Here is a 27,700-nt window from a genome sequence, read left to right as displayed (position 1 = left end):
AAATAGTTCAGTAACACTTGGGGGACCGATGGTGGGAAGCGTGCTCACGTTCAGAGTGTCTCACTGACCGAAAGGTTTCTCTTCTGCACAGTGGCTTCCTGTTTTCACTTGCCTGTCTGAAGCGAAATCTCAGCCCCAGCTGCGTTCTCCTGCAACACTTGATCAGAACCTGGCAGATCTCTGATGCTTTTCATCGTCTTGTTGGTCACATTCGACAGGAAACTGGCTTTTCGGAGGCAGCAGACCACCCGAGACGCGCACACTTCACACCTGCAATCCAAGCACACGCTAGTCAAATGAGTTGCGGATTTGGTTGTTGATGTTGCATAAACAAAGAGCTTACATACCCTACCTCTTTTCATTTTTTAAATCATTTTTGTAGCACTTCTACTGTGGTTGCTGCTCACCCATTCATGCGATTTTAAATCCCGGACGTTTCTGCAAAGCTGACATACAAATGGCCTCACATGAAAAGAGAAATAAAAAAAGAATTTTTGTTTTGTTTATTGCTTCAATTAAAACTCAAGTACACACTTGAATACAGTAATTTTTTTCATCATGCAAACAAGGTTACAGTTATTCTGGTTTAACTTCTGCCTTCATTACAGGAACAGACCTTACCGAGAAGTGCACTTGCTATTCTGGGTTACACTGCGCAACAAACACATCGCTTGCAGTAGTGAAAAAAAAACATGAATCAAGAACTTCTTTTCTTTATTTTGTACTTTAAATTTCTCAAATTTGATGGATTTGCAGCCTTTTTAAATTAGGAACAAGTCCTGATTCCAAAACATACAAAAATCAAGAAATGCATTTTAAACTTTATGTTAACTTTGTCCAAAAGTCACCTTTGACCTTTCTGTGATCAGAGTCACGTGTGATGACAATAGAAGAATTATAATTGCTGACTCTGTATATAAAATGATGGCGCATGTTCTCCACCAAAAACTGAAAGCCATCAATCAGCACCGATATCAGGAACAAGTCCAGTTTATGATGCAGTGAGGTTTTAATGGTGCCTTTGGCAAAGAAAACGGACGTGTTTTTGTGTGGGCTGCATTACAGCAACTTTTGAAAAGAGTAATACCCCAGTGCCAAGGCCTCTGCGGGCGAAGCGCTTTGTTGGGTTTTTTTCTTTAGAACAACAAAAAAAAATCCCAAAGTGATAAAATTGCTCAATATAATTGATTTATTTCATCACAATTTACCCACATCCTAATTTCCTCATGATGTGATGGTTTTTCTCCTCAAATTTTCTCTTTTACTATCAATTTGTGACTGTCATGTAAAGCACAATGAGTTTGAAATATTGCATTTTGCTGCAACTCTTCACCCAATTAGTTCTAATCAAAGTCATGTTAGTCTGCTGCCGCTTGATATCGGAGGAAATCCTAAAAAAATCTCTAATTAATTTTCTTTGGAGTCTTTTGCTGCATGTCACTTTCATAAAAATTCAATTCTTTGACATAAACATGCCATTGTGTGTCTGAAACCCATCTTAATCTACTCTTATGAGGAAAAAACATCCAGAAAATCCTATTATCTGATTTTTAAGTAATTTATTTGTAAGTTATGGTAGAAAATAAGTTTTTGGTCACCTACAAACAAGCCAGATTTCTGTCTCTCACAGACCTTTAACTTCTTCTGTAAGAGGATCCTCTGTCCTCCACTCATTACCTGTATTAATGACACCTGTTTGAACTCGTTCTAAAAGACACCTGTCCACAACTTTAAACAGTCACACTCCGAACCCTACTGTGGTCAAGACCAAAGAGCTGTCAAAGGACACCAGAAACAACGTGGTTGACCTGCACCAGGCTGGGAAGATTGAATCTGCAATAGGTAAGCAGCTTTGGGTCACTTAGGGAGTGGGTGAGAAAAGGGTGGGGGTATTGTGGGCAGGTCTGGGGATGGGGCTTGGTTTTAATTTTAATTATCATGCTTGTTTTTTTGTATTATTTATACTGTTTGCTTTTGGTTTAAAGCACTTAGTGTTATTTTTATATGAAAAGTTCTAAATAAATAAAGATTGATTTGATACAAGACCAGTGATAATCTCCCTCCATCTGGGGCTCCTCGTAAGATCCCAGAACCTCACAGGGGGATCTAGGGAATGACCCACAGAGGGCTGGGACCAAAGTAACATCAGTAACACACAACAAATCCTCCAGGAATGGCTTTATAACAAAGCCCAGCGACTGCCCGAAAACATCACTGCTCTAGAGGAGATCTACATGGAGGAATGGACCAAAATACTAACAACAGTTTATGTCTGGAGTTAATCAACAGCGATGCAACAGAATTATTATGCGCTGATGTTTTTGTGACCTGTGCTTCAAAAAATCAGAAAAAATTTGCAGTAGGGTTTTTTTTTTTTTTAGTAAGTGATGAATGAATGTATTTAAAGATATTACCAAAAAGAGACCCTTTCTCTCTGGTAACCTTAAGCAGAAGAATGCTGTTCTTTGTGAAAGGTTTAATCTGCGTCAAAAGTGGAAATCTGAATCAAATCTTACCTCAGGGTTTCTGACTGGATGGTACGTTTGGTTGTGTGGTTCAACCCACATTTTCTCTCAGCAGTAGGAGGACTAAAATGTTTGTCCTGGTTGAACTGCAAATGTTCTCTGCTATCAATTCTTTTAAATCCAAAGTACAGCTTAATTATGCATTTAGAGGGTTTTGGAAACATAAAGTTGTATATCATCTGTATGGATCGCAGGAATATAAATGATTCAACAATTCAGATTTAATCATTACACCTTTTAGGAGCATTAAAGTTTATTCCAAGTTTTTAAAAAGGACTTCAACTTAAAAATAACTTTTAAAAATGACTCAAATTTAGTATTCCATAGCTTTAAATAGAAGGACTATTTAAATTTCCCCATGCCTATTGAGTATAACTTAATTTTATCTCAAAGATTTAATCAGTTTTTGCATTAATCCAACTTAAAACTTTTTGTAAAGGTGACCGTGAGTGACAGTGATGGAACAGCAGAGGGCGGGAGTCCCGGGCAGGAACAGCGCCTCACGGTCGTTGTGTTTGCAGACGGTCCCTTGGCTCTGACAGCACCGCGGCAGCAGCGCGCACGCGCAGCCGCTCCGAGCCGCTCAGCCATCAGCAGAGCGGCGAGCGCGAGGCAGCCAGCCGTCCTCCAGAGAGAGCCAGCGCCGGGCCGGGCGGGAGGTGTGTGAACAGGTGGATTCCGGATCACTTGTAGATGGATTTCAGGGGAGCTTGGAGCCGCGTGGCCGTGATGTTCCAGCCTCCATCTTCACTGCGATAAAAAGAAGAAATGAGCGGATTGTAGAGCTGACAGGCGGAGTGTGCGCCAACAGGTTGGTAAAGATCCTCTTCTCTATCTCTGTAGTAAATTTAAAACAGACTGCTTTCCTTGATTTTGTTTTAAATTCACATTTTCACCCAAATACCCCCAGTAAAGATGCTGTCATTCAGGTAAAAGCGACAGTTTGATTCCCTGCAGCTTGGATCTAGAGACATGTACGCGCAGCCAGGCTTCCCCTGCAGGAAATAAGTAGCTGTAGAATCACAAACATGAACGCACCGGCCGGCTCCTTCAGTGGAAGGCACAAGCAAACACCCAAAGGGTCTGTAGTTCCTGCAGTGTGTCTAATTCAGCACACAGACGTTTCTTTGTGGAGCCTTTACCTTATCTGACCCTTGAACATTTCTTTTCTGACAGAACATTCAGTCTTTAATGGTTAATAATTGTTCACCCAAAACAAACTGTAAACTAACAGGACACATGACATAGCCAACAATTCAAAATTATGTTTAACCTTTTCTTATTTATTCACACTTTATGCACACTGCAGTGAATACATAACAAGCGTATGGTAATGTGAAATGTATTAACCTGCTGTACTTCCTCTATGTGTTGCTGTCATCAGCAGGAGAGCTGACGGTAAATGAGAGGCCATCACCATGCACCCGGGGATATATGGGATGCTGGAGGAGTGGGAGGATGGGGAGCAGGAGATCAACATGGACTTCCTGCTCCCAACTGGGATCTTCCTCAAATTCCCTGTGTCTCGAAATGACACTATCAAACATATCAAAGAGGTAACAAGCTTTGAGATTTGTGCTATTTCTTTCAGAAGTGGCCTCTGTTTTTAGTCTCTGATTGCTCAATACGGCTCACAAGATGCATCTGCTGCAAGCGATGCTTATCCAACTTACTTTAAAAGTAAACTATTTGACTGTTTGCCTCCAAGGGATGAAATTCCCACACTTTGTTAGTAGTTTTTTTGGAGATGTGACTTTACTCCTTTGTAAGCAGCTCAACTGTGGGTGTGCCAGCAGCGTCGCCATTCACGCTGTTTTATTTAGCAATGCTGTTCCTGGAACCTGTAAAGAGGAACAGAATATTAAATGTTTTTCTTTTAACTCTAATCATAAATGGCATGTGTTGCCTCTTCAGATGGTTTGGAGAAACGCCAGAAGCGAGGCTCTGTTCAGTGGACTGGGTGATCCAGACGGTTATGTGTTCACCTGCATTAACCAGACGGCTGAGAGGGAGGAGCTTGAAGAGGAGTTCAGGCGGATAAGGGATGTGAAGCCTTTCATGTGTGTGCTGAGGCTGGTGGCAAGGGAGGGCAACAGACAAGAAAAACTCACCAACACCCAGATCAGCCTGCTGATTGGCAAAGGTTTGCAGCATCTCTTTCTCCTGATGTTCTACAAGGAGCATTTAGATTTGATTTACTGTCTGAGTAAATATTACCCAAATTACCAAGAGAAAAGGACCATAAAAGCAACTTGTTTATGAGATACAGATGCAGTGCTTAATGTTCTGATCATTAAATAAGATGTATCTTGCAATTTTAATTTTGCAAAGAAATTCAGATAACTCTTAAGTAAAAAAAGGAAATATTGTCTGGTCCTGTCTTGGGATATATCGGGATAAGTATCGTATTATTACACATGTATCGCGATATGTATTGTATCGCCAGACTCTTGCTAGAGCACACCCCGAGTCTGGACACAAACTGCATTTATTAGTTCCTCTTTCCTAATCAATTTTCAAACAGTTGGTATTTCTGCATTTTGAAACAGATGCCACTCGTACGTCACTACCAAATCCAAGTCTCTGATTGGTCAAAGTTTCACTGGTTCAACTTTTAACGCACGTTCAATGGTCGTGCGTTTTGTCTGTGGAGCCTGAAAACGGACTTAAAGACTTTTGTAGCTAGGCAAGATTTTTGACACAAAAGTTTTTGCTCATTAATATATCCAGATCATTCTTAAGTCATAACTAAAAAAAAAAAAACAGTAAAATATCTTCTGGTACTGTCTTGCGATATGTATATCATATCATGATAAGAATCGTATCGCCAGACTCTTACGAATATACACCCTTTGTCTGGACACAAAACTGTATTTATGAATTCCTCTTTTATGATAAATTTTCAAACTGTTGGCACTTCTGCATTTTGAAAAGGACACTACTCATGTGTCTTTACCAAATCCAAGTCTCTGATTGGTCAAAGTTCAACTGGTTCAACTTTTAGTGCACATTTTATGGCCGTGTATTTAGTACGTAGAGCCCAAAAACGACTTAAAGCTTTCATATCTAGGCAAGCTTGGAAGCTCAAAACAAGCATTTACATAGACTTTTCATTGAATGTAGTCACCTGAATGCCCATATCTGAGCTCAGTTTGAACGTAGCATAAGAGAGTATAGTCAGTTCAAGGCTTCTGTGACATTTCCTTAACATTTTCCTGCTACAATCTCTTTTGATCAAACTGAAATCAATGTTTTATGACCTCTCAGGTCTGCATGACTTTGAGACCCAGAAGAACCACGAGGTCAACGAGTTTCGAACAAAGATGAGGGCGTTTTGTGAAGAGAAAGCCCTGGAGAGGCAGAATTTACCATGGCAACGATGGCTGGAGTACAGCTTCCCGTGTGACCTGGAGCCATGCCGCACGCCGTCTGGGTTTGGGAGTGTGAAGATAAAAAGCTCGAAGATTTTCATCAATGTCAAGTTTGAGGCTTCTGATGTGAGTGACTCTGCCGATGTAGTTGTGATGACTCACGTTCATGTTTTGGTTTAACGAGGTGTCGGTAGTGGAGCCCACAAAGAGCACGGTAGCTTTGGTTGGAAAAACTGCGGTTCCACCTTGTGGAGACGCACTGTGTAAGGTGATTTTATGTAACAGTGTAGACCTTTTTGGAAATCCCCCTCCCACTGAGCAATACTTCTAAAACATCAAACATACAGTCACAACTAAAGCCTGGCGTCTGCCTTTTTTAATGTTCACCTGACAGTGTTTGAGTTCTGTTTTTGGTGGCTTTTACAGGAAAGCTTCATGCTGCAGCAGGACTGTCATGACCTTCCTGTGGCACTGATGAAGAGCGCCCTGAAGAAGAAGGCCACAGTCTTTCGCTCGCTGAGGCAGGAGCCGGAGGACTATATCCTACAGGTCAACGGGAGATGGGACTTCATCTATGGGAAACACCCACTCTGCCAGTTCAAAGTGAGCAAAGAAAACAAAAAAATATGTTTGACATTTTAAATAATTTGAAAAAAAAAAACCTGCAGCTTACTCTATAATCTAGGTTAAAGTCATCATTTGTAATGAACGTTTTAGCTTTAGCACAGATGCATTGTTGTCAATGCAGGTAATTATTTCTTCCTGAAAGACTTCATTTGTCATCTAAGCTTTTCTTCTGTTATTCATCAACAACGTTGTGGAACAAGCTCAGAGTTCCTGTCATGTGACCGGTTCTGCAAGCTCTAAACAAGTGTTGAGCAGTAGTTTGCATTTTGAATTTTTTTTTTTTTTTTTTTTTTACTGTCAGCCAATCAGTTTGGACTGATTAGCTATTTTTGGGTGGGGGTTAAAGAAAGCCAATCAGAAGTGCAGGAGTGTTTAGACAACCAAATTTGTGAGCTGTTCTAGTGAATTTAGTTTCCTCCTTCATTGGTTTCCATCTCATATCAGTAACAGATAAGCCACTACTCAAAATTTGCATCGTAAGGGACTTTTATGTCTGATTTTGATGCTCAATCCTCTCAGATGGTGTGATGCCAAAGTTCTTTTTCTTTTTAGAGATTTCTCTGCATTTTTACTTTCTATTAGGGGTGTGCTTTGGCAAGAGTCTGGCGATATGATATGTATCGTGATAAATGTGTCATGGTATCAGACAAATATTTCCATATTTTTTTTAAATTATGACTTATCTGCATGTTATTACATTTTTTACAAAATTCAAATTGTAAAATACATGTTACATAATGATCAGAACATTAAGTGTATCTCGTAAACAAATTGCTTTTACCCCAGCAAATTTATGGTGCTTTTATTTTGGTAATTTAGGAAATATTTAAGTGGAAACAAAAGTAATATTAAACTACATGTTTGCTTATAAATAATTCATTAAATATTGCCGTAGGAGTATTTTAAATAGTATTGCCAATATTTATTGCAATATTGATTGATTTCAATCTTACACCCCTACTTTAATGTTTGTCATGTTCCCAAAATAACATTTTCAGATCAGGGGTTAAAGGGCAGAAGTTCACTTCTGAGCTTGAAACTTCGGCCACTTACACAGATGACTCACATCTGTCTTGAAACTCCTCAAAGAGGACCTGTGTGCATCTGGATTTATTTTTGACTGCATTAGGCTGCAGACCAAACGGTAAGAAAGTATAACAGTTACCTCGACTGAAAAGATAGCACAGGTAGACAGGACAGGTTTAGGCTGCTCCTGAAATGACTGCAGAGACGACAAAACAGTCACTTCATACAACTGAATTCCAATATTTCAAGATATGATCCTCTTTAGCACATTTTTTTTTTTTTTTTACCAGGAAGTCCCATTGAGATGAGATCCCTTTTTCATGGGAGACCTGGGCTGGAAGGCCTCATCACAAGAAAATATATACAGTTAAAACGATAAAGTAAAAATAAAAAACAATTAAAATGAATAGCATAACAATAATACAAAAAAACATGTTGAGACAATAGGATATATCCAAATCTTTAACTACTAAAAGGTTATATAGTGTAAAACTATGTAGTACTCTATATTTTAAAAGTAATTCGCTACATTTTTTTATCTCAACACCAAATAGCACCTCACTGATTTCCCAAAGTAAAACCCTAACAAATGTGAACATTTTGCAAAGATTATTTTTGAATTTGTGTGTTCTGAAGATGACAACTTGGATGAATAAAAAAAATAATTAAAATACTTACTTTGCACATGAAAATAATCATGCAAACACAATGCATTGTGGTCTACATTCACCAATAGTAAGCATCCATGCACAGTGGGGGAGGAGGGGTAAGAAAATATCAATTCAGTGGAATATCGCAATACTTTACTTGTTGATACTTGTATCGATTTAAAATATTTCCAAAACCATATTTAATTAATGATTTAAAAGCAAACATGTAGTTCAGTCTTAAATATTTCCTAAATTACCAAAAGAAAATGAAGAATTTGTTTTGGTATAAGCAACTTATTTATGAGATACAATTGCAGTGCTGATGTTCTGATCATGAAATAACATGTATTTTACAGTTTTACTTTTGCAAAAATCTATTAATATTCAGATGATTCAGATGAGTCATGAATAAAAAAAAAAAAGTGAAATATTATCTGGTACTGTCTTGCGATATGTATCGGGATAAGTATCGTATCTTGACACATGTATCGCGATATGCATCGCTCTGCCAAACTCTTACCAATACGCACCCCTAGTGCACACTGGTTTTTGCAGAGGCTAAGGGGAAAATGGCAAAAACGTCATATTGCTTAGCATAGTGAGCCGTTTTGTTTGGCCAAACAAATCGTCTGATGTCCCTCGTTTCTCTTCCAGTACATCTTCTCGTGTTTGAGAAACGGTCAGAACCCGCAGCTCACCATGGTGCACCACTCCACCGTCAGCAGGTTCCAGGAGGAGCAGAGCAGAATGTGCAACCAGATGTTCAAGACTCGCTCCCTGTCCAGACCTCCTCCTCTGCCCCTGAAGAGGGTAACTTTCATTATCTAAAACGCCTTCTATTCTTCCTCTCCTCTTTTATATTTCGGCTCTCTTGGAAAACGCTGTTCAGCACAATGAAGATAATTTACATCCCTCTGCAGCTGCACTTTCATTTACTGGAGCTTTGAGTCAGCCGAGTTGCTTTGGCGCTCGCAGGAAAAAATGAAAGTTTCTTGATGTATTGAAGCTTTAATCAGATTTCAGCTAAAAAAAAAACAAAAAACAAAAGCAGCAAAGATGAACTGAACTTAATGGCCTTTTTTTATTTCTTATGATTTGTTCTCCTTTTTAACTGATACGTTCTTCTTTAAACTTGTTGCTAAACTGGAAATTTTAGCAACTGGTGTCATGACTTATATTAGGGGAAATATTAAATATATATAAAGGTAAAAATCTTCATTTTTGTCTCTTTTCTGCAGCAGAATACCTCCTCTTTGTGGTCCATTAATGAGCCCTTCTACATTCAGCTGCTGCAGGGCAGCCGAGTCAATGCAGACGAAGGCATGAAGGTTGGTGTGGGGTTTTTTTTCCCTCGCTTTTAGACTCAATGAAGTGCAGCATTCACTTGTTTACCTGTTTCTCAATTTCAGTTGTAGGGAACAGCCAAGTTGACATGTAAATGACAGGGGTCACATGGTGCAGACCACACGTTTCCCATAATTCATCAAGGCGGTTGGTTAGAGCTTCAAAACAGGAAGTGGGGAGGGCCTATCTGGTTTTTACGTCTCATTCTGAGCCCTAGATTCTAAGAAAAAAGACAGACTTCACGCTCTCTTCCCCTCTCTTGCGCTCAGATGCAGTTCTGTTTTCAAAGCCTTACATGCATTATGTTACAATTGCACCCTGATCTATATTTAAGCTTAAAAAAACATTGTCACTTCCTTATTCTTACAAATAATTTGTATAAGATTATAAGACTTTTCTGTTATTTTTATGTCATGAATGCCTCGGTGGAACCTCAAACACACACCTGCTTGTTTGTGGTAATGTTTACATGCGTTATTAAATACAAGTGGATTTTGACAGCTGCTTAAGAGCAGGGTGACTCATGGGTAATTTGTCCTGCCTCATAAGTTACAATTCTGTCTGCAGCTGACAGGTTTGAAAAACATCATAAACAGATTCGGATGATCTAGATTAGCTGTTTGATTCAGAACCCTTGAAGTTGTTTTTTGTATTTTGTTGACTCTATAAAGCGCTGAAAGTCATTTTGACCTGTTTACGTTATAATGGTGTAGACCCTTCTGACTCATAACTTGAGTGACACAGGAAGCTCTGAATCATCTACAACACAGTCTTGCATCGAGTCCTCCACAAACAATCACCCTCACGCAAACCCAAAACTCCTCAGCTCACAAACCACTTGTCATGCCTTTATCTAATCACCACTCGGTGTCTGTGTGCGCTTCCCCTGCAGCTTGTGGTGCAGGCCGGTCTGTTCCACGGCAGCGATCTGCTCTGCAAGGTGGTGACGAGCTTGGATGTGACGGTGTGCTCGGAGCCGATGTGGGATCAAAAGCTGGAGTTTGACATAAACGTGTCCGACCTGCCCCGCATGAGCCGCTTGTGTTTCGCGCTCTACGCAGTCATTGAGAAAACCAAGAAACCGAAAAGCACCAAAAAGAAGAATAAGAAAGCGGTGAGTGAGGAAGATGCTCTGAGAGGGGGGGGGGCTGAACTGTAGAATTTGTGACTGAGCAGGCGGGCGGGCGGATGGGTGTGAATGTGCAAGCAGGCACAAACAGATCTGTTTCCTCTGCAGTGTGTGGCGCGCGTAGTCGATGTGTGTTGTGTGGGTGTGTTTGGCTGTTGCGTCTGGTTGTGCAAGTGTGTTCAGTGGCAAGGCTGTGGTTACCGTTTCCTCCGCTTTGGTCCTTTTATCTGCACATCAGACCAAGGGAAGAACATTTTCAAGGAATTCTAAATTCATCCTGACATAGTATTTACACACACACCTCGAATGCCTCACGCTTCAGGGGGAATACTGTACTTCCTGGTTTACGCTGGATGCAGGTCAGAGGACAGACCTAAAGTATTACAGAGCAGCTTCTCTCAAAATGTTTTTCGTAAATTAGATTTTTAAAGAACAAAATTCTAATCTATGGAAGATTTGCTTGAAAAGCTAAAATATTGTATTTAAAGTCTCACTCCAACTATATTTTTACATTGTAAAATTGTTCTCATTAGTCTTTTAATTCTGGTTATGCAGTTTTTACCCAAAATCAAAAAACCTGTGTCGTTTTTAAGACATATTTTAAGCAGTGCAACAAGAGTGGAAAATCACCTCTGATTTGTGGCGCAGATGTAACCCTCCGCTAATTTCCCATAAAGCCCTTGATGTACACTCTCTCCTACTAGCGTATACTACCTCGCACGCCCAAGCTAACATTAGTGTAGTAAAAACACAGTGAGCAATATCAGAGCTCACTGTGTTTTTACTACATTAATATTAGCTTAGGCTTGTAAGGTGCTACAAGCTAGCAGGTGAGATGCTACTCTCCCTCGCTAGCTTATAGCAAATCACAAGCTAACATTAGAGTGGCAAAAACACAGAGAACAATATCAGAACTCACTGGCTATGTTCAAATTCCCACCCTAATCCCTAAATGCCTAAAAAATATATATTGCAGGACTATTTAGTGGCCTGGGTTTTAACTGGTTTTTGTTTTTATTTTTAAACTTTGGACATGACATCACAGATTTCACAAACTGAAAATCTAATCAATACCAACATTTTTTTGACGTCTGTTTATGAATCCATGGTGCTTGTCAGAAAATTACATTTAAACACTTTTTTTCTTGGCAAAAATTGTTTAAACGCAATGCATTGTGGTCTATATTCGCTATTATACTCTCTCCTGCTAGCTTATGGCACTTCAAAAGCCCAAGCTAACATTAGCATAGCAAAAACACAGCGAGCACTTTCAGAGCTACCCATTTGTACAGTTTTGAGCCAGAAGGCAGACTAGGAAAATGAAAATGTTAATGGATCTATTTGTCTGCTAGCAGATGTAAAAGTAAGGCCCGCCCATGGCTGGTTCCAATCCAACACAATATAAGAAAAGAAATACCCAGAAATACAGTTTTAATCTTAAATAAATTTATATACAGTGCGTCCTCCTTCATGAGAAAAAGGCTACATAAAAAAACCCAGAAAGTTTTTTTTTTTTTTTTTTGTTCAGTGAGTGGATCTTTCAAATTTTGACTTTGATCTACAAAACGTTGATAATTCAGAATAGCTGAATGCTTTGCTATAAACTACAGTAGATAAAACAAAGACCAGAACAAAACTAAAGCAAATGAGAGTGAAGTAAGTCACAGGTGCGGAAGCTGCTGTATTTTTCCTTACAACTACACAGAAATATATTTTTGTCGTGCTCTCAGCAGTAAACTAAAAATACTTTTTCTATAAAAAGAGCATAGAAAAGTACAAATAAAATTAGAGTTTTTAAAACTATGTTTTGTCTTTAATCAGAGTTCTGAATCTTTACAAAGATCAGATTTAGATACATTGCAGGCCATTTCATTAGACTTTTTTAATTAATGTAGTTTATTTTTTTAAGTGAACAATTCCTTATTTTTCTTAAAAATTGAGTGAAACAATTTACATCCTCCTTCTTTTTCTTTGTTTCCTTTGTAATTGTGTCAAACCCATTAAAATAATTGATTAGTTGACAATTATTCCATATTCTCTTACAATATTCACTTTTCAATTCACTTTTTAAAGTCATTTTTTAATTTTTAAGCCAGAGGCGACTTTTCTATTAGTTATTAATTTAAAAATGTAGAGGATATTCTAATTTAATTTTTAAAAAAATCCACGTTTATTCATTATATGTTAATAATTTTGTGAAAACATTATTTTTATAACAAAATCAAGTTTATTTTAGACTGTAAATTATTTAAGAGTTTGACAGTTGAACAAAATGTAAAAACATCTGTTGCTTTCCGACATCAGTAAATGTTTTTACTCATTTATTTATCATGCCAGACAGTTTTCTGAGAATGTGTTAAATGCATTTACTGTTTACCTCATAGTGCTGCAGTTATTAAGTTCAGTGGAACACTGTCTGGTGTTGGAATGAGTCAAAGTAAATAAAGGTATCGGCTTTATTTGATGAAGAACTTGATTCTGTGCTGGGACTGCTCACTTGCAGACAGCACAGTGTTTCCTGTTCGAAGCCCCTGAGGAATTTCATGTCTAAGCAGGTTTATTTTCATTGCAAAATTTATATACTAGGGATTTGATAGGAAAATGACAATTTAAAACCACATAGATAAGAGTTAAAAACTTTGACAATACTTAACGTGTTGTGTGGATATTAAATGTATAGGTGCAAATATGTCTATTTATAATTAGGAGCAATTAGAATGTCAAAAAGAAAGCATCATTTTCTGTTATTATAGTTATTTTCCAATTATTCATTTTTATTTTTTTGTCTTTGTTTTTATAGCTTGAAATAAACCATAAATCAAATCCCAACACAATGTAATAAAGGTTATAAATATCAAGCAATTTAAAACAAAATAAAAAAAAAACAAGAGTGTAGATAAATGTGTCATACAGAGAGTAAAAAGTCTGGACTTGAACATAGTCAGAGTAGAAATATATTTGTCATCATCAGGAAGACCATTTCACACGTCAGACGCTCACTCCGCACTGCTTTATGAGTGAGAACTTGAAGGTGATTGTTACCTGTTTTTCTCGGATGCAAAGAGGATTAATTGTGTTTAGTTGCAGAAAGTTGTTCTGTGTCCACTCAGATTAGTGTTGGCTGCTGGCCCACAGTCAGCTGCTGTGAGTGAGATCTGAGTGTCATCTGCATAAATGTGGTAAATTACATTATTGTGGTGTATTAAATGGCTTGAAGTAAAAATGTAGAGATTAAACACAGATCTCTGTGATTCAGAAAGAACACAAAAAATATTAATATCACCTTATAATTACCCATTTTCTGGACTTGACACCAGACAAGGTGTGTCCCTTGGATTATTTATCTTTTTATTTATTCTTGTAAAATTAAATTAAATAATATAATTAATGAAAGCACATACCTTTCTCACTGAACTAATGACCTATGAGAGGGATATTTCCATGAATTATGTTTTTTTATATATATATTTTTCTGGAGGTTTGTAATTGTAACTTTTTCTTCAGTGCTGAACATCAGATTGCTTTGCTTATTCAGGCTCATTTATTGTGAAACAACTGTTAGTTCTTCTTGCACAAATGAGCCAGAAATGGTTTTCACGATTAATGCATCTGAAGCTAATTTTTTAAAATTCTTTGGTTGGTCTAACGCAGTTTCTTTTGGGTTAAAATAATAAACATAGAAAAAAGCTGTCACCCTCAGTAACTTCATTATTATTACTATAGAAGTTATTGACAAAATGTCCTTTGTATTGTAAGCCTTTGTTTTAGAAATTATACCATTCAAATTTTATTGTTAAAGTTTTATCAAAACATATCAGAATAAAAGCTTGCCACTTTTTTTTATAAAGAATATGTGTTATTTTGAACAAAATCTGTTATATGCACCTTAAATGAAGTTGAAATAGTTTTTAATTTTTTTATTTAAGTATTGTAAGGAGACTGAAAAAAACAGCTATAATAGTTTGAATTCTGGAACTGTCATTCTAAAAATTCCAACTGTGTTTAATGCAAATCCAGTGCGCTTTGCATATTCATATGAGAACTAGATGAGATTCCCCTCAAAGAAAACAGTAGTGTCACAAAGTGCAGGTGTGCTGTGGGCGATTCTTTGCACGTTCTCTTTCTTTTCAACGGTTGGCATTAAGAAACAAAAACTCCAAAATCTTTTTCAGGTTGAGAGTGGAAAATCCCTGTTGTGACATTTTACACTAAATTACCTGTTTGAATCCCATTAAAAAGTCCACACACTGTGAAAAACAAAAATCCTCTTTTGGGGTTTTTTTATTTGGCTGCAGCTGTGATCTCTGCATGTTTTGTTAATGCAACAGCAGCTGTTTGAGTGGACCTGTCAAACATGGCGTCCAGGTACGTTTGAAGGGCTTCAGTTACTTCTGCTCTCTGAACCACTTCTCTCCTCTACTGCTTGGAGAAGTCCAGCTCCTGTTTTTTACTTTTAGCTCTTAATTTAGACGTGTTAACTCTGTTTTTTTTTTTTAATTCTAAGGTATTGAAAACACATTTTTAAACTGACTACCAGGAACTTCCACCTGTGCAGTAAGAAAGTATGAAAAAAAAATCGCTCTTTTAATCATATTTAAAACTCATACTTGTTGGATTTTTTTGAGTCTTTTTTTTTTCTTTGGATTCATGTCTGCTCTGAGTCAGCGGTGCATCTGTCTATGCAAAATCACTGGTTGACCTAATTGTCTGCTTTTACTTTCTGTATCATTTGAATGAATGCTTGGAACAGTGTCTGACTTTATTTTTAGTTTGATGTTAGAGTCATGTCCAGTCAAATTCAATCACATTTTTGTATATTTCTTAAATTAAATTAGAAACTAAAAGCTACAAGTGGAAAAATATCTGTTCATGTCTTTAATCACAGAATTTTAATAAAATATGTTTAAGTTCCCTTTGTTATTTTTAATAACAAACGACAAGAAAAACTGTTTTTAGGGGTTTAATATTTATTATTCCAAAAATTAAGACAGCACAGAAGTTGACCATGTCAATTACGGGTATTTCCACCATTTTCCACGATGACATCTAGACAGTGATATCTTTAATAATTAAAACGCACTGTGTCTGAATATGTGTTTGTGTATGTGGGTTCCTAACAAATACAGCTGAACTCCTAAAACAAATTTGTAACTAAAAAATAAAAAAGACACAACTGAATGTTGGTGATGATGCTGCAGGACTGCAGGGTTTTTGTCTGTCTCAGTGCCGTCTCTAAAATCCTTCTGTTTTCTTCAGGACTGTCCAATAGCGTGGGTGAACACCATGGTGTTTGACTACAAGGACCAGTTAAAGACAGGGGAATTTCTCCTATCTATGTGGCCGTCTGTACCTGGTTCGTTCTGCTTCGTCTCACTTTCCAGAAATGCTTATTTTAAAACTCTCTATCGTTGCTGTTTTTTTTTACAAGATCTTTTTCGAAGTATTTTCAGAGATTTTTGCTGTGTAGCACCAAAAATCTTTTGTAGAAGTTACTAAAATGTATTTTATATTATCAAACCTTGATAGATAACTCTTGGTTTTAACTTTTATTGTGTTTAAACTTTTTAAAAATAAAATTAAAACTGTGAATTTCGCAAATAGTTCCATTCTCAGGATGTTTTATATGTTTATCTCTAAAAGTTTTGTTCAAGTTACTTCCAGGCTGTAGTACTAACAGGTAATTCAGTTCAATAATTTAAATTAATGGGATTTTAAAAAGCTTACACCCAAAAAGGATTTTATTTTATGCTGCTTTGAAAAATTGCATTTTGGGTAGTCTGTCATAGTACATTATGGGTTACGTAATGAGTAAAATATTACTACAAATTCATTAGTAATGCCACACATTAAATCAAGAAGTAATCCATTACTTTTATAATGAGTTGCCCTCAACACTAATTCCAGATGACAAAAGTGACCTGTTGAACCCGATGGGGACGGTGGAGAAGAACCCCAACGTGGAGAGCGCTGCCGGCCTCCTCATTCGCTTCCCCAACATTCGACCTCACCCTCTCTATTATCCATCACTCGAAAAGGTACTTTAAAACAAAAAACATTTAACTAAACAATTATAGCTTAAGAAACACTAACATTCTCATCTGATTTCAGTTAATGGACTTTGAGAAGAATGGAGACGTGGTGTACACCCCTAAGGATGAGGTAAAGCCAGAATCTGCGGCTAAACCTACATTTTAGTTCATTTCTGTCTCTTGATTATTATTTTTTTTCCTTTCCAGCACTTGAAACTTAAAGAAATCATGGACAACAAACATTACACAGAGTTTTTTGAAGATGAGAAAGATCTCCTGTGGAAGCTCCGCACAGAAATCCGGGAGCACTATCCGGAAAGTTTGTCCAAGCTGCTCCTCATCACTAAATGGAACAAACGGGAGGACGTTGTTCAGGTGGGAACTTCACATTTAGACCGAATTTCACTATTTAATGTATTTTATCTCCAAGATACTTTGCAGATTGGCAAACAAGATTTTTCCCAAAGAGGAAAAAAAACACTATATGAGTTGGTTGGTTTTGATTTTTGATTTTTATTGAAAAAGTTAGAAAATTCAGAAAACTGCTTATGCAGAGTGAGGTTCCTGTGAATAACGAGCAGGTGAGAGCATTTACAATAAAACGGGAAGCAAAACTTAACTGAATTCATATGGGACACAAATTGTAAATACTAGAATGGGAAGTTAAGTTGTAAAAGGGGCAGAACAAGTAAATGCAGAACATAGAGACAAGGCATTTCCTTAAAAAAAAGAAAAGACAATGACCCCAAGTACACCAAACCTAAAAGAACAAAGCGCAGAGCTGTATGAAGAGGAACACTCTCACGACTATGCGCCGTTTAATGTTACGACTCGTGTTCCGCATCCCTTCAGCCCCAGTTATCTGTTGATGTTAATCACATTTTAGTTAAAGCTCATATATAAATAAACTGCTATTACAATGCACCACATTTGTGTTTCTAAGAAGTATATTTAAAGGCTTAAACATGTTGCTGAAAGCTTATGATTAAGTCTACTAACAATCTAAGCATCACCACGACAGATTATGTCATTCATTGTCTTCCCATCTATTTTAAAAGTGTTCCTGTTGGTCTTTTAATTGTGATTACACAGTTTTAGCTAAAATTAAAAAGACATAGTTTCTGCAGAGCGGCAGAAGTTCATTAGAAATTCCCCTTTGAGTTGTGGGCGAGACTCCTGGCAATGGAGTAAGCCCACCCTCATTTCCCATCATCCTTCTGTTTACACTCTCTCCCGCTACCTTACAGTCTTAACCCTTGTGCTATCTTATGGGGTCCAGATGACCCCACCTTGTGTGATTCCTCCCATGACATAGGTGGACAGGATTTTATGTCTGCCACGGACACCAATGAAGATAAAAAATCCTTGAAAAAAAGTTGCGCTGTCTTGTGGGGTCCAGACGACCTCACGTTTAATGTAAACATGCCAAAGATAGCACAAGAGTTAAAACCCCAACATCGCATTAGCGCTGATTTATACTTCCAAGCGATTTGTAATTGCTGGCGTTGCAGTGGTCACACGGCCATCGGAGCTGAATCGCCCTAGTCGCTGCATAATGTGACAGCTGCTGATGACATCACTCGCAAGTGGAATTCTGCACCTGTACTGCAATCGTGTGCAAATTTAACTTGAATTTACTTCAATCATTGGAGTAAGTGATTATGGAGGAAACTGTCCAGAAATATGTATTTTTAACACTCCATTGGATAGAAACTTACTGAGGAAATTATTGGAAATACCGAACTTCACTCACAGACAAAGAGAGAGGAAGAGAGATCAGACAACTAGATAGAAAATAGAGTAATTTCAAATCCTTCAACACTTTGAAACTTGTGAACTGCCGCATGTATTTTCAGCTAGAGACACCAGTAACTTTAAAATGTTCAGCAACTACTGAGTTTTTAAGGGTGATTTTGCATTTTAGCAAGCTAGTTTTGGCTAATTTAGACATTTTTTTCCAAATTTTTTTTGGCTAATTGGGAGTTTAGCTAACATTTTAGCATTATGCTAGTGGTTGTTGGCTAATTTAGACATCTTCCCAAGGTAATTTGGCATTTAGCTTCTAAGTTTTAGCTCACCTTCAGCTGCCACATTCAGCTAACAGTATTCAACCTTGCATTACCGCAGTTAATGCTATTTATCTAGTTTTATTATTCTTCTGCTTTAGAAAACCTAAAAGAATGCCTTTCCTATTTTAAAACCGCAAATTTTCACATTCCCAATATCATATTTATTTATAAAGACATATTTTTAGGCTATAGGTTAGCTTTTCGTCTTACTTCAGTAACTTAAATAATAAAATAAACTGTCCATGACAAAAGAATTTACCTTTTGGTAATTAGCTGTGATGCTTTTTATTGAAAAAATACTTTCCTACTAATTGTTCTTTTAAGATTTCACTTTTTTAATTTTTTTTTTTACTTTTTTCCTATAATGATGGAAGTTCTTTGATTGTCCTCAGGTGGTGAGTCTACTGAAAAAATGGCCTGACCTTCCTGCCATTCATGCCCTGGAACTCTTGGACTACAGTTTTCCCGACCCGGCTGTCCGTGCCTTCACTGTCCGCTGCCTGAGGAAGCTCAGGTGAGCCTGCACTTTGATATTTTCAGTTTCTGGAAAAAAAAAATGCTTAAAACATCTCAATATTTCTCTTTTCCTGCATAGTGATGATGAGCTGCTGCAGTACCTCATCCAGCTGGTCCAGGTTCTGAAGTATGAGTCCTACTTGGACTGTGACCTCACCACCTTCCTGCTGGAGAGGGCCTTATCAAACAGGAGGATAGGACACTTTCTGTTCTGGCATCTTAGGCAAGAAGCAATCGCACATGTGCATTTATAAATAGAAAAGCCAGCACCTGTTTGACTAAAGATTTTGCCTTCTCTGCAGGTCAGAAATTCACGTGGCGTCTGTAAGTTTGCGCTTTGGCCTTATTTTGGAAGCATACTGCCGGGGAAACATCCACCACATCAAGATTTTAAACAAACAGGTATTTGCAAACTTTTTGTACACCGAAGTGAAGTGATGGTTGTCACCTTAAATCTTGACTTTTGCACTTCAGAATGAAGCTCTGGCAAAAATGAGAGCCCTGAGTGACTTTGTCAAGTCAGGCTCCCAGAAAATGACAGTAGAGGACTTGAAGCTGTGCATCAGACAGGAAACCTACCTGGAGGCCCTGTCAGACCTGCTGTCGCCACTCAACCCCAGCATCATCCTCACGGATATCTGGTTAGTGCCACAAATCCATGCAGTGTGTATTGAATTTAAAGGGCAACTATGACATTTTATTAAACACAGTAAAGCAAAATGTTTTATTTTAGGATAAACTGATAGAGAAATGTGTTTGTATGTTTTTTAGAAAATTTGTTTTTGTGAAAAAAAAGGTAAAATACAAATAAAATAACTATTGTTATGTTGATTTTGAAGGATTCAAATTACTAGCAAAAGTTACTATGACCTAACAGATGGGGTATTTTGTTTTACCTTCTCTTCCCTTTGATTATTTTTATCCACTTCAAACTGGTTTATATCCTTTTTCCTTTCTAATGAAACATACAGTTTAGTGTAGTCAGAAACATCTTTATTTAAAAATAAAATAACATTTGGAGCACTGTGCTTTTTATCTTATGCTAGAAATTACTATTCTTATTATTTATTTATTTTTTACTGTTTTAGTGCAGACAAGTGCAGGTTTATGGACTCAAAGATGAAACCTCTCTGGCTGATGTACAAGAACCCCTCATCCCCAGGAGACATGGTGGGCGTCATCTTCAAAAACGGCGATGGTAAGAAGCAAGAACACATTTACGAGTATTAGAGCCGTTTTACAATTTGTTTTAACTACAACTTTAAAGTTTTAAATTTACAAGAAAAAGTCGTAACTGTTAAATTACAGAAATAAATTTGACTTTAAAAGTCATAGGCCAAATTTATGATTATTTTTCTCTGAAATGTACGTGTTTCAAAGTTGTAAATTTATTACTTGTACATTTATGAGAAAAAAAGTAATGATTTTATATCTTGTAACATTCTTTTTTTTTTTTTTTGTAGTGCAAATACACCATTGTCCAAATCTGTGTCAAGACGTACGTTCCTTATAGATGCTGACCAGAAAAACATTTGCAAACATTTAAATCTGTCACTTTTGACACTTTTAGATCTTCGGCAAGACATGTTGACTTTGCAGATGATTCAGCTCATGGAAAATCTGTGGAAGAAAGAAGGTCTGGATCTCAGGTGAGAAAAGTTTTCACAGTAGGAAGTGACTCACGTAATGAGTGGTGGGTTAGGTTAACGTTTAGGGTTAAAATACGTGCAGGGAATCCTGAAATATGCATTAACGCAACATAAATTTCCATCAGTTTTTGTGCTTGGTTGCACATAAATACATGCGAATAACATCAGCATCCTTGTACTCTTAAAAAAAAACAAGAAAAAAGTGCTTCTGCAAACTCCAAGTGTTTGATTAAGCACCCTGCCCCTCTACAGGATGATCCCATACGGCTGCTTGTCCACGGGGAACAAAATGGGACTCATTGAGGTGGTGAAGAACTCGGACACCATTGCAAACATTCAGCGCAACAGCAGTAACAGTGCAGCTACAGCCGCCTTCAACAAGGATGCTCTGCTCAACTGGCTTAAATCCAAGAATCCTGGGTGAGTCAGTTGAACCAAGACTTGGTTTTGTCTACAGATTTTTAAAAAAAGTCAGCCTTTTATTGAAGTGAAAGTAATGGTCCTCCTAAATTCCTATTATAAACTTGTGGGTTTTTTATTTTCACACAAGAGAATAAGAAAATAATTGCAACAAAGCAGTTTCTAGTGCTAAAATTATCTCTGGTACTTTCAAAACAATACTATGTAATAATGTCTCTAAAAAATGAAGGTATCTTTCTGTAGGAACCAGTTTTTTGTGTTTTTCCTGTTGTTTTCTGTCATAAAAGCAGGATGGGATTTTTGCTTTGAGCCATTTAATCCCTAAACCCTTTTTTTGGGGGGTGTGGACTCACCCAGGGCTCCTCTGAGATTCCGTTTAAAACTTTATGAACTGAATTTCAGTATGCAGCTAATGATAGTTGGTTCAACTCCAGCGCCGTAGTTTAATCTACAATAATCTGTTGTGAGGAAAAAAACTCATACTCTTTATAAGGCATGGGGAAAAAAAGATTGAGCTTTACTGAAAAAGTTGTTGTTATAATTAACCAAATCCTTGAAATAATTTTTCTTTAAGGTCAATAATTCATATTTTTGGAGAAAGTTGGTTTTTGGTGTAAGAACTGACAACTTTTGAGTTTATATCATTAATTATGTGTAAAACAATGTTTATAAATTGTTTTTGAAAGATAAAAAATGAATTGATATTTGATCAAATCATATTCTGAAATTATAAAAGGAAATCAATTTAATATTTTTGGTAGTTTTTCTGCGTTTTTGTATTTCAACATTGTGTCTTCTTGGTTTATCACCCAACCAGAAGACTTCTGTGAAGGATTTTGCTCATTTGTTGCATAACAAACACTTTCAGGGTCGATACGAGTTTTGCGTGGTTGTTATTTTAGGAGAAACGTTAATGTTTTTACGTGTGAACACATTTCCGTTTAACTGATATCTGATGTTTAGCATAGTACAATTTCCACAGAAAAACTTGACAAATTTTGCAACTCTAAAGTTGGTTGGTTTAGGTAAAGTGAAGGTTTTGATGATTGCATTTATGATTTCATTTATATTGAATCAGCCTTTATTTTTGGCAGAGAGTTTTACGCCCGATGCCCCTCCTGAAACAATATGTATCTATTTATCCCCTGTTGACTCCACAAACAGACTGGATATTAAATCTCAATGTGTCTAAAATGGATTACAGCAAATGAGTAAAAGCTAAACTTTGTGTGTGTACGTCTCTAAGGATGCAACAGTTAATCTCTAATCTCTTCTGCAAGGATTTATTAGTGAGTTATGAAATGCAAAAAAAGGCTTAAATCTTTGTCAAAATAAGCTTCAATATACTTGTATTTCTGACTTATTTTTCTTTTTTGTTATTAGCGACAAGCTTGAACAAGCAATAGAGGAGTTTACATTGTCCTGTGCTGGCTACTGTGTAGCTACATATGTGTTGGGAATTGGAGATCGCCACAACGACAACATCATGATCAGAGAAACTGGACAGGTCAGTTTAATAACCACTTGGAAAAGTAAAGAATCCTAATGTTTGATGTTGATTTTTACCAAATTCCAAATCAGATTTTGTAAATCTAAGTGAGTCATTTTGTCAGGTGACTCATCAGTTTGACATGAATGACAGAGATCAGTGAGTCAGAACACTTCTAACAATCATTTGAACCTGTCGTCGTGTAGCTGTTCCACATCGACTTTGGCCATTTCCTGGGCAACTTCAAGCGTAAACTTGGGATCAACAGAGAGCGTGTTCCCTTCATCCTGACGTACGACTTTGTGCATGTGATTCAACAAGGAAGGACAAACAACAGTGAGAAGTTTGAGAGGTAAGACAATGATATTTTATGGCTTTTTTTCTTTTGCTCTGGTGTTGCATTATGATTAAGGTGTTCTTCTGTGTCAGATTCAGGGAATACTGTGAGCAGGCCTACAAGATCTTGTGCAGAAACGGAACGCTGTTTGTCAACCTCTTCGCCATGATGAAGGCCGCAGGGCTGCCTGAGCTCACCAGCTTCAAAGACATCCAGTACCTAAAGGTACCTATCAATACAAATGCTACTGATAAGACAGATATTGGTCAGAATACTCACAAGTGTTTCTTGATTTTTTTTCTTCCTAAGGACTCCTTAGCTTTGGGCAAAACAGAGGAGGAAGCACTGAAGAACTTCAAAGTCAAGTTTAACGAAGCTTTGCGGGAAAGCTGGAAGACGAAGGTCAACTGGATGATGCACTCCTTAGCCAAAGATAACAGACCATAAAGAGCACTGCATCAGTGAAATGTGCCAACAATTTCAGACTTTTTATTTATAGGCCTGAAAAGGGAGAAAAAAACATTTTATATTTCAGATGGTATTTAAGGAGAGACTTTAGTAAATGTTTACAAGGGTCTGGCCTGCTGACGGTAAACCACAAAGTAGAAGCTTCAGGAGAACACGAGAGGATTACGGTGCATCGTTCCAAGGAGTTACTGTCCCATTTGTCATCCTGCTCCAAAATACTAATGGAATGCCTTTGCCACTGTAAGGTGATTACCCAGTTCAAGTGTCTCTTTTAAAACTGCTACTTGAAAGCCAACTGCTCAAACAAAGTGCCATAAACCACCGAAGAAGAAGAAGAATAAAGTTCATCTTGCAAACGGCATTACTCAGCAGGGAGAGGGCTGCAAGCAACCAGCATCAGGACCAGAAACGTCGCCGAGTCTGAGTACGACAATAAACTGGCTGTGTCACCTCAGGACATTTGTAAGGTTTACAACTCTCAATGTCTCTTCCATTTGTTTTCAACCAGCTTTTACAATTTTGTTTGTGTTTTTATTTTTGTGATATTTTATTTAATGATGTCGTTTTAAGCACTTATGAAGGTCATTTTGGAAAATCTGTGTTGTGTTTCAAGGCTTGATACTTGATAAGAGAGGTCCATCCATACTGTACAGCATTTTGTCCATTGAGTTTGTCAATGGGATTCATTCTAAGAAAAGATATTGTCCTAGAATAGAAAGTATGTTTGTGACCTTTTGCAGCCTGAGACAGTGGGTTGCTAGAGGTTCTTTTGGAAGGGAAAATGGAGGTCATCATCTTTTCGTGTTAATGTAGTTCCCTCCTGTGCCGTTACACATAACTCGAGAACCACAGAAATGAAGTAAGTCAGAACACTTTCAAGGAAGCATGAGTAGAGAAATGGTTAGCAGCTTCCTTCTCGTTTTCTCTTCTGAAGATCATCAGAAAACGGTCTCAAAAGAAGACCTGCATCCATGTGCAGGCCCACAAACCTGAAGTTAGGCCCCCTCTCAACATGCTACCTTTGGGTGCCGACCGTTGACTGGATATAGAACTGGAGTGACCAGCTGTGATGTCACCCATAGAAGATGCCTTACCTCTGGCTCCAGCGAAATGAAGCCAATACAGTTGCCATTTTTCTGCAGTACAGTTTGGAGCCAGTCGACAGTGATTGGTCCGAGTCTTCTGAGTAAACTTTTCTAGGGAAACTACTGTCGCCAACAATGAATGAGCTTGTTCGAGTCCACACCCCTTCCACTGATAGCGGCCCAGGAGAATCTGTCAATCAAATGTATCAGATAAAGAATGGTTATTCTGACAAATATAATGACTGAATTATAGTTGTTTATTTCTCAATCAAAGTTTATGGTATTTTGGCTTCTTGGAGCCAGCAGAGACTTCCTATTTGGAACCTGAGAGAGGTCTGTCCAGTTCTCTACATACAGTCAATGATGCAGACGAGCTGTAGGTCAGACTTCCCCTTTCTGAAATCCACAAGAACATTTTAAACCTCATCACTATTTTCTTTCATTGCCACTAGAGATCAGTCCCACCACAGTTGCCTATGTGCTAACAGAGATGAAGCATTGTACCATGAGTTTATTGCAATTCAGTTTTTGGTAAAACAGAATCTTGAGGATTAATCTGACCCATCCAGCTGTTCTTTATCAACGCATTCGCTTTTGAAAGCTCACCTGTGAAATACCAACCAAGCTTAGTTTAGTGTCTAAAAGGCAAGGCAACTAAAAGGCAAGCTATCGCAGCTGTTCCTCCTTGTCTAACGTCCCCATTTTTACAATGTCTTCACATATTCTTTAATCCAAAACTGTTGAAATCGACATTTCTTCAAGCTCAGAGCTTCAGCTGATGACAAATCAAAGAAACAGACAATCTGAAGAAATCACCATAGACTTAAAGTTATTTTTGCTTCCTTTTTGACGTTAGCTGGAATCTAAATGTATATGTACTTTGTCAGAGGAAGTTTTGTTTGTGGATGTGAGTGGGCATTAGTGAGCTTGTATATGTGGATCTGCATTTTTGGCCATGTGTGCCAGGTGCCACGACAGAGATTGCATTCCTACTATAACGTGATGCAGCACAAATATGTATTTATAAATGAAAATGAGCCTGTATGTTTCTTTTAAATGTGCTTTTTATGACTTTAAATGCTGTATATTATGTTATGTGTTCTATAAGAAGAACTTGAAAGAATTTATGGATTTATTTTGGGGAACAGTAGAAATGTTTCCTTTTTTAAGTTAAATCGAAGAACAATTTTCCTTACAGAAGAATATGTGTAGCTGCAGATGATGCAAGCCATAAGTTTAAAAACCTAAAGTATTTGCTGTTGAATTTAAACAATACTTATCCATTAATATGCGCTCCAGTTTATTTCAGCTGTTTTGGGTCAAAAAGATGAAGCAACATTTGACGGTTCAAAAAAACACTGCTTTTTCATGTTGAATTTATTGCAATCTGTGGTTTTTCAAATGGCAGAAACTCCTGCAGGTTTGAGCTCAGTTTAAATGTGTGCAGCTAAAACAAATACTCCGTCATCAGCCGTGAACCTGTTGTTTATCTGCATCTTATGTCAGTGTGACAAAACGTGCCAAATAAAGAGTTTGCAACCAGAAGGCCTGCCTCCATTAAGCATGCTCAGTAACATTTCATTATATCACGTATTAACACGTTAAACCAAAACTAAGCAACAAACAAGATTGACTCCTTCTGTTAGACTACTTTGGACTTCATTTGCACAGCGAACCACACGACAAGCTTTTATTCTATTTTCTCATGCTTTAACAGCTAAATTTGACACATTTTGTTGTATTTCTATTTTGGCAAATGGTTTTATCTCTTCCTGTCCTCCCCTCGACTTTCTAAATGCTGACTCCAGCACTTTTAAATGTTATATTTTAGACATTAAAGGTTAAGTTATTTAATTAAAGGTTTGAGAAACCTTGAAATAATACACCTTACTGTTTTTTTGTTTTGTATTATGTTTAATTGAAGATTTTCTGATTTATTATATATATGTATATATATATATATATATATATATAGGTTTTAGCACTCAAGTCAGAATACCTGCTCCTTAAATTTGATCGTGGTGCAGAGGTAGAGCACTCGACCTCTGACCAGAAGATCACAGCTTAGGTTCCTGCCCTGCCCGTCCATATGTCAAAGCATCCTTGGGCAAGACACTCAACCCACATTGCTCCTGGTGGTTATAGGTTGGCGCCAGTGTTCGGCAGCAGAGTGTGAATGTGTGTGTGCGTGAGTGAATGGGACTGTGACTGTAAAGCGTGATATAAGTACACGCCATTTACCATAAGTCATATGGATTTGAACTGAAATATTTTCCATATTTTGACACACTAAATGAGTTCAGTTAATGCAAGAATTGTTCTACTTTAAATTAATTGATTCTTTTACAAATTAAGCCATTTTATTTACCACAAATTCGATTTACATGTGAAATTTTCAGTCACACAATTTAAGCATAACTTTTTGAGGCAGCGACCAAATGTTTAAAAAGGGGATGAGTTTTAGAATAGACATTTAAAAAAGCAAAACCACAACATGTTGACTGTCAGTTTTTATTATGTTAAGTCATTGCATGTTATTATTCAATTACACAGTAAATCTATTTTTTATTTTTTTTATTTATTTATTTATTTATTTTAATTAAAATTAAGATTTTTCCCCAAATGTCCATTTGGACTTTCTCATATCTGTTTTCAGAGTTCACACTTCACTAAGATGAATATATACATATAAGATACTATTGTGTGGAATGCCCTAAAATGCTTATACACTTACTTTAGGCTGACATATTTTTGACAGTTATGTTTCATTTACTGAAATAGTTAGAAAGAGGTAACAAAATGATACATCTTTAACTTTGTAATACTTAGAAATTTTTAGTTTAGTGCTTAATTTTATCTTGTGGTTTTATTGTAATGAATTTGTTAATTTATAAGGAATATTCTAGCTTTTTGTGCAGTTTTACAGGCAGCAATATCATTAATCAGATGTCTTTTTCTCGAGTTTA

At 37.1% G+C, this 27,700-nt stretch overlaps 1 protein-coding gene across 4 annotated transcripts; it reads left to right on the top strand.

Moving 5' to 3' along the window:
* The first annotated feature begins 2,877 nt into the window (after nucleotides 1-2,877).
* On the top strand, nucleotides 2,878-26,274 carry pik3cd (phosphatidylinositol-4,5-bisphosphate 3-kinase, catalytic subunit delta). 4 transcript variants are annotated; one of them, XM_024293068.2, is made up of 23 exons: nucleotides 2,882-3,336; nucleotides 3,910-4,081; nucleotides 4,440-4,668; nucleotides 5,793-6,022; nucleotides 6,323-6,499; nucleotides 8,854-9,009; nucleotides 9,438-9,527; nucleotides 10,436-10,657; nucleotides 15,929-16,025; nucleotides 16,577-16,707; nucleotides 16,781-16,831; nucleotides 16,909-17,076; nucleotides 19,163-19,284; nucleotides 19,366-19,509; nucleotides 19,589-19,688; nucleotides 19,761-19,927; nucleotides 20,375-20,484; nucleotides 20,857-20,935; nucleotides 21,188-21,355; nucleotides 22,739-22,862; nucleotides 23,051-23,196; nucleotides 23,274-23,406; nucleotides 23,491-26,274. In XM_024293068.2, exons 2-23 carry the CDS (start codon nucleotides 3,944-3,946, stop codon nucleotides 23,626-23,628), a joined length of 3,120 nt encoding a protein of 1,039 aa, XP_024148836.1. In that variant the 5' UTR covers nucleotides 2,882-3,336; nucleotides 3,910-3,943; the 3' UTR covers nucleotides 23,629-26,274. The 4 variants fall into 4 exon arrangements, with proteins under 4 accessions (XP_036068564.1, XP_036068565.1, XP_036068563.1 ...); XM_036212671.1 differs by having other exon boundaries at nucleotides 2,878-3,336; nucleotides 3,913-4,081; nucleotides 23,274-26,274; XM_036212672.1 differs by having other exon boundaries at nucleotides 2,878-3,336; nucleotides 9,441-9,527; nucleotides 23,274-26,274.
* The last annotated feature ends 1,426 nt before the right edge of the window (nucleotides 26,275-27,700 follow it).

Source organism: Oryzias melastigma, linkage group LG7 (assembly GCF_002922805.2).
Source record: "Oryzias melastigma strain HK-1 linkage group LG7, ASM292280v2, whole genome shotgun sequence".
Lineage (NCBI taxonomy): Eukaryota > Metazoa > Chordata > Actinopteri > Beloniformes > Adrianichthyidae > Oryzias > Oryzias melastigma.
Note: the sequence above shows the minus strand (reverse complement) of the source record. Positions and strands in the feature narration are given on the sequence as shown.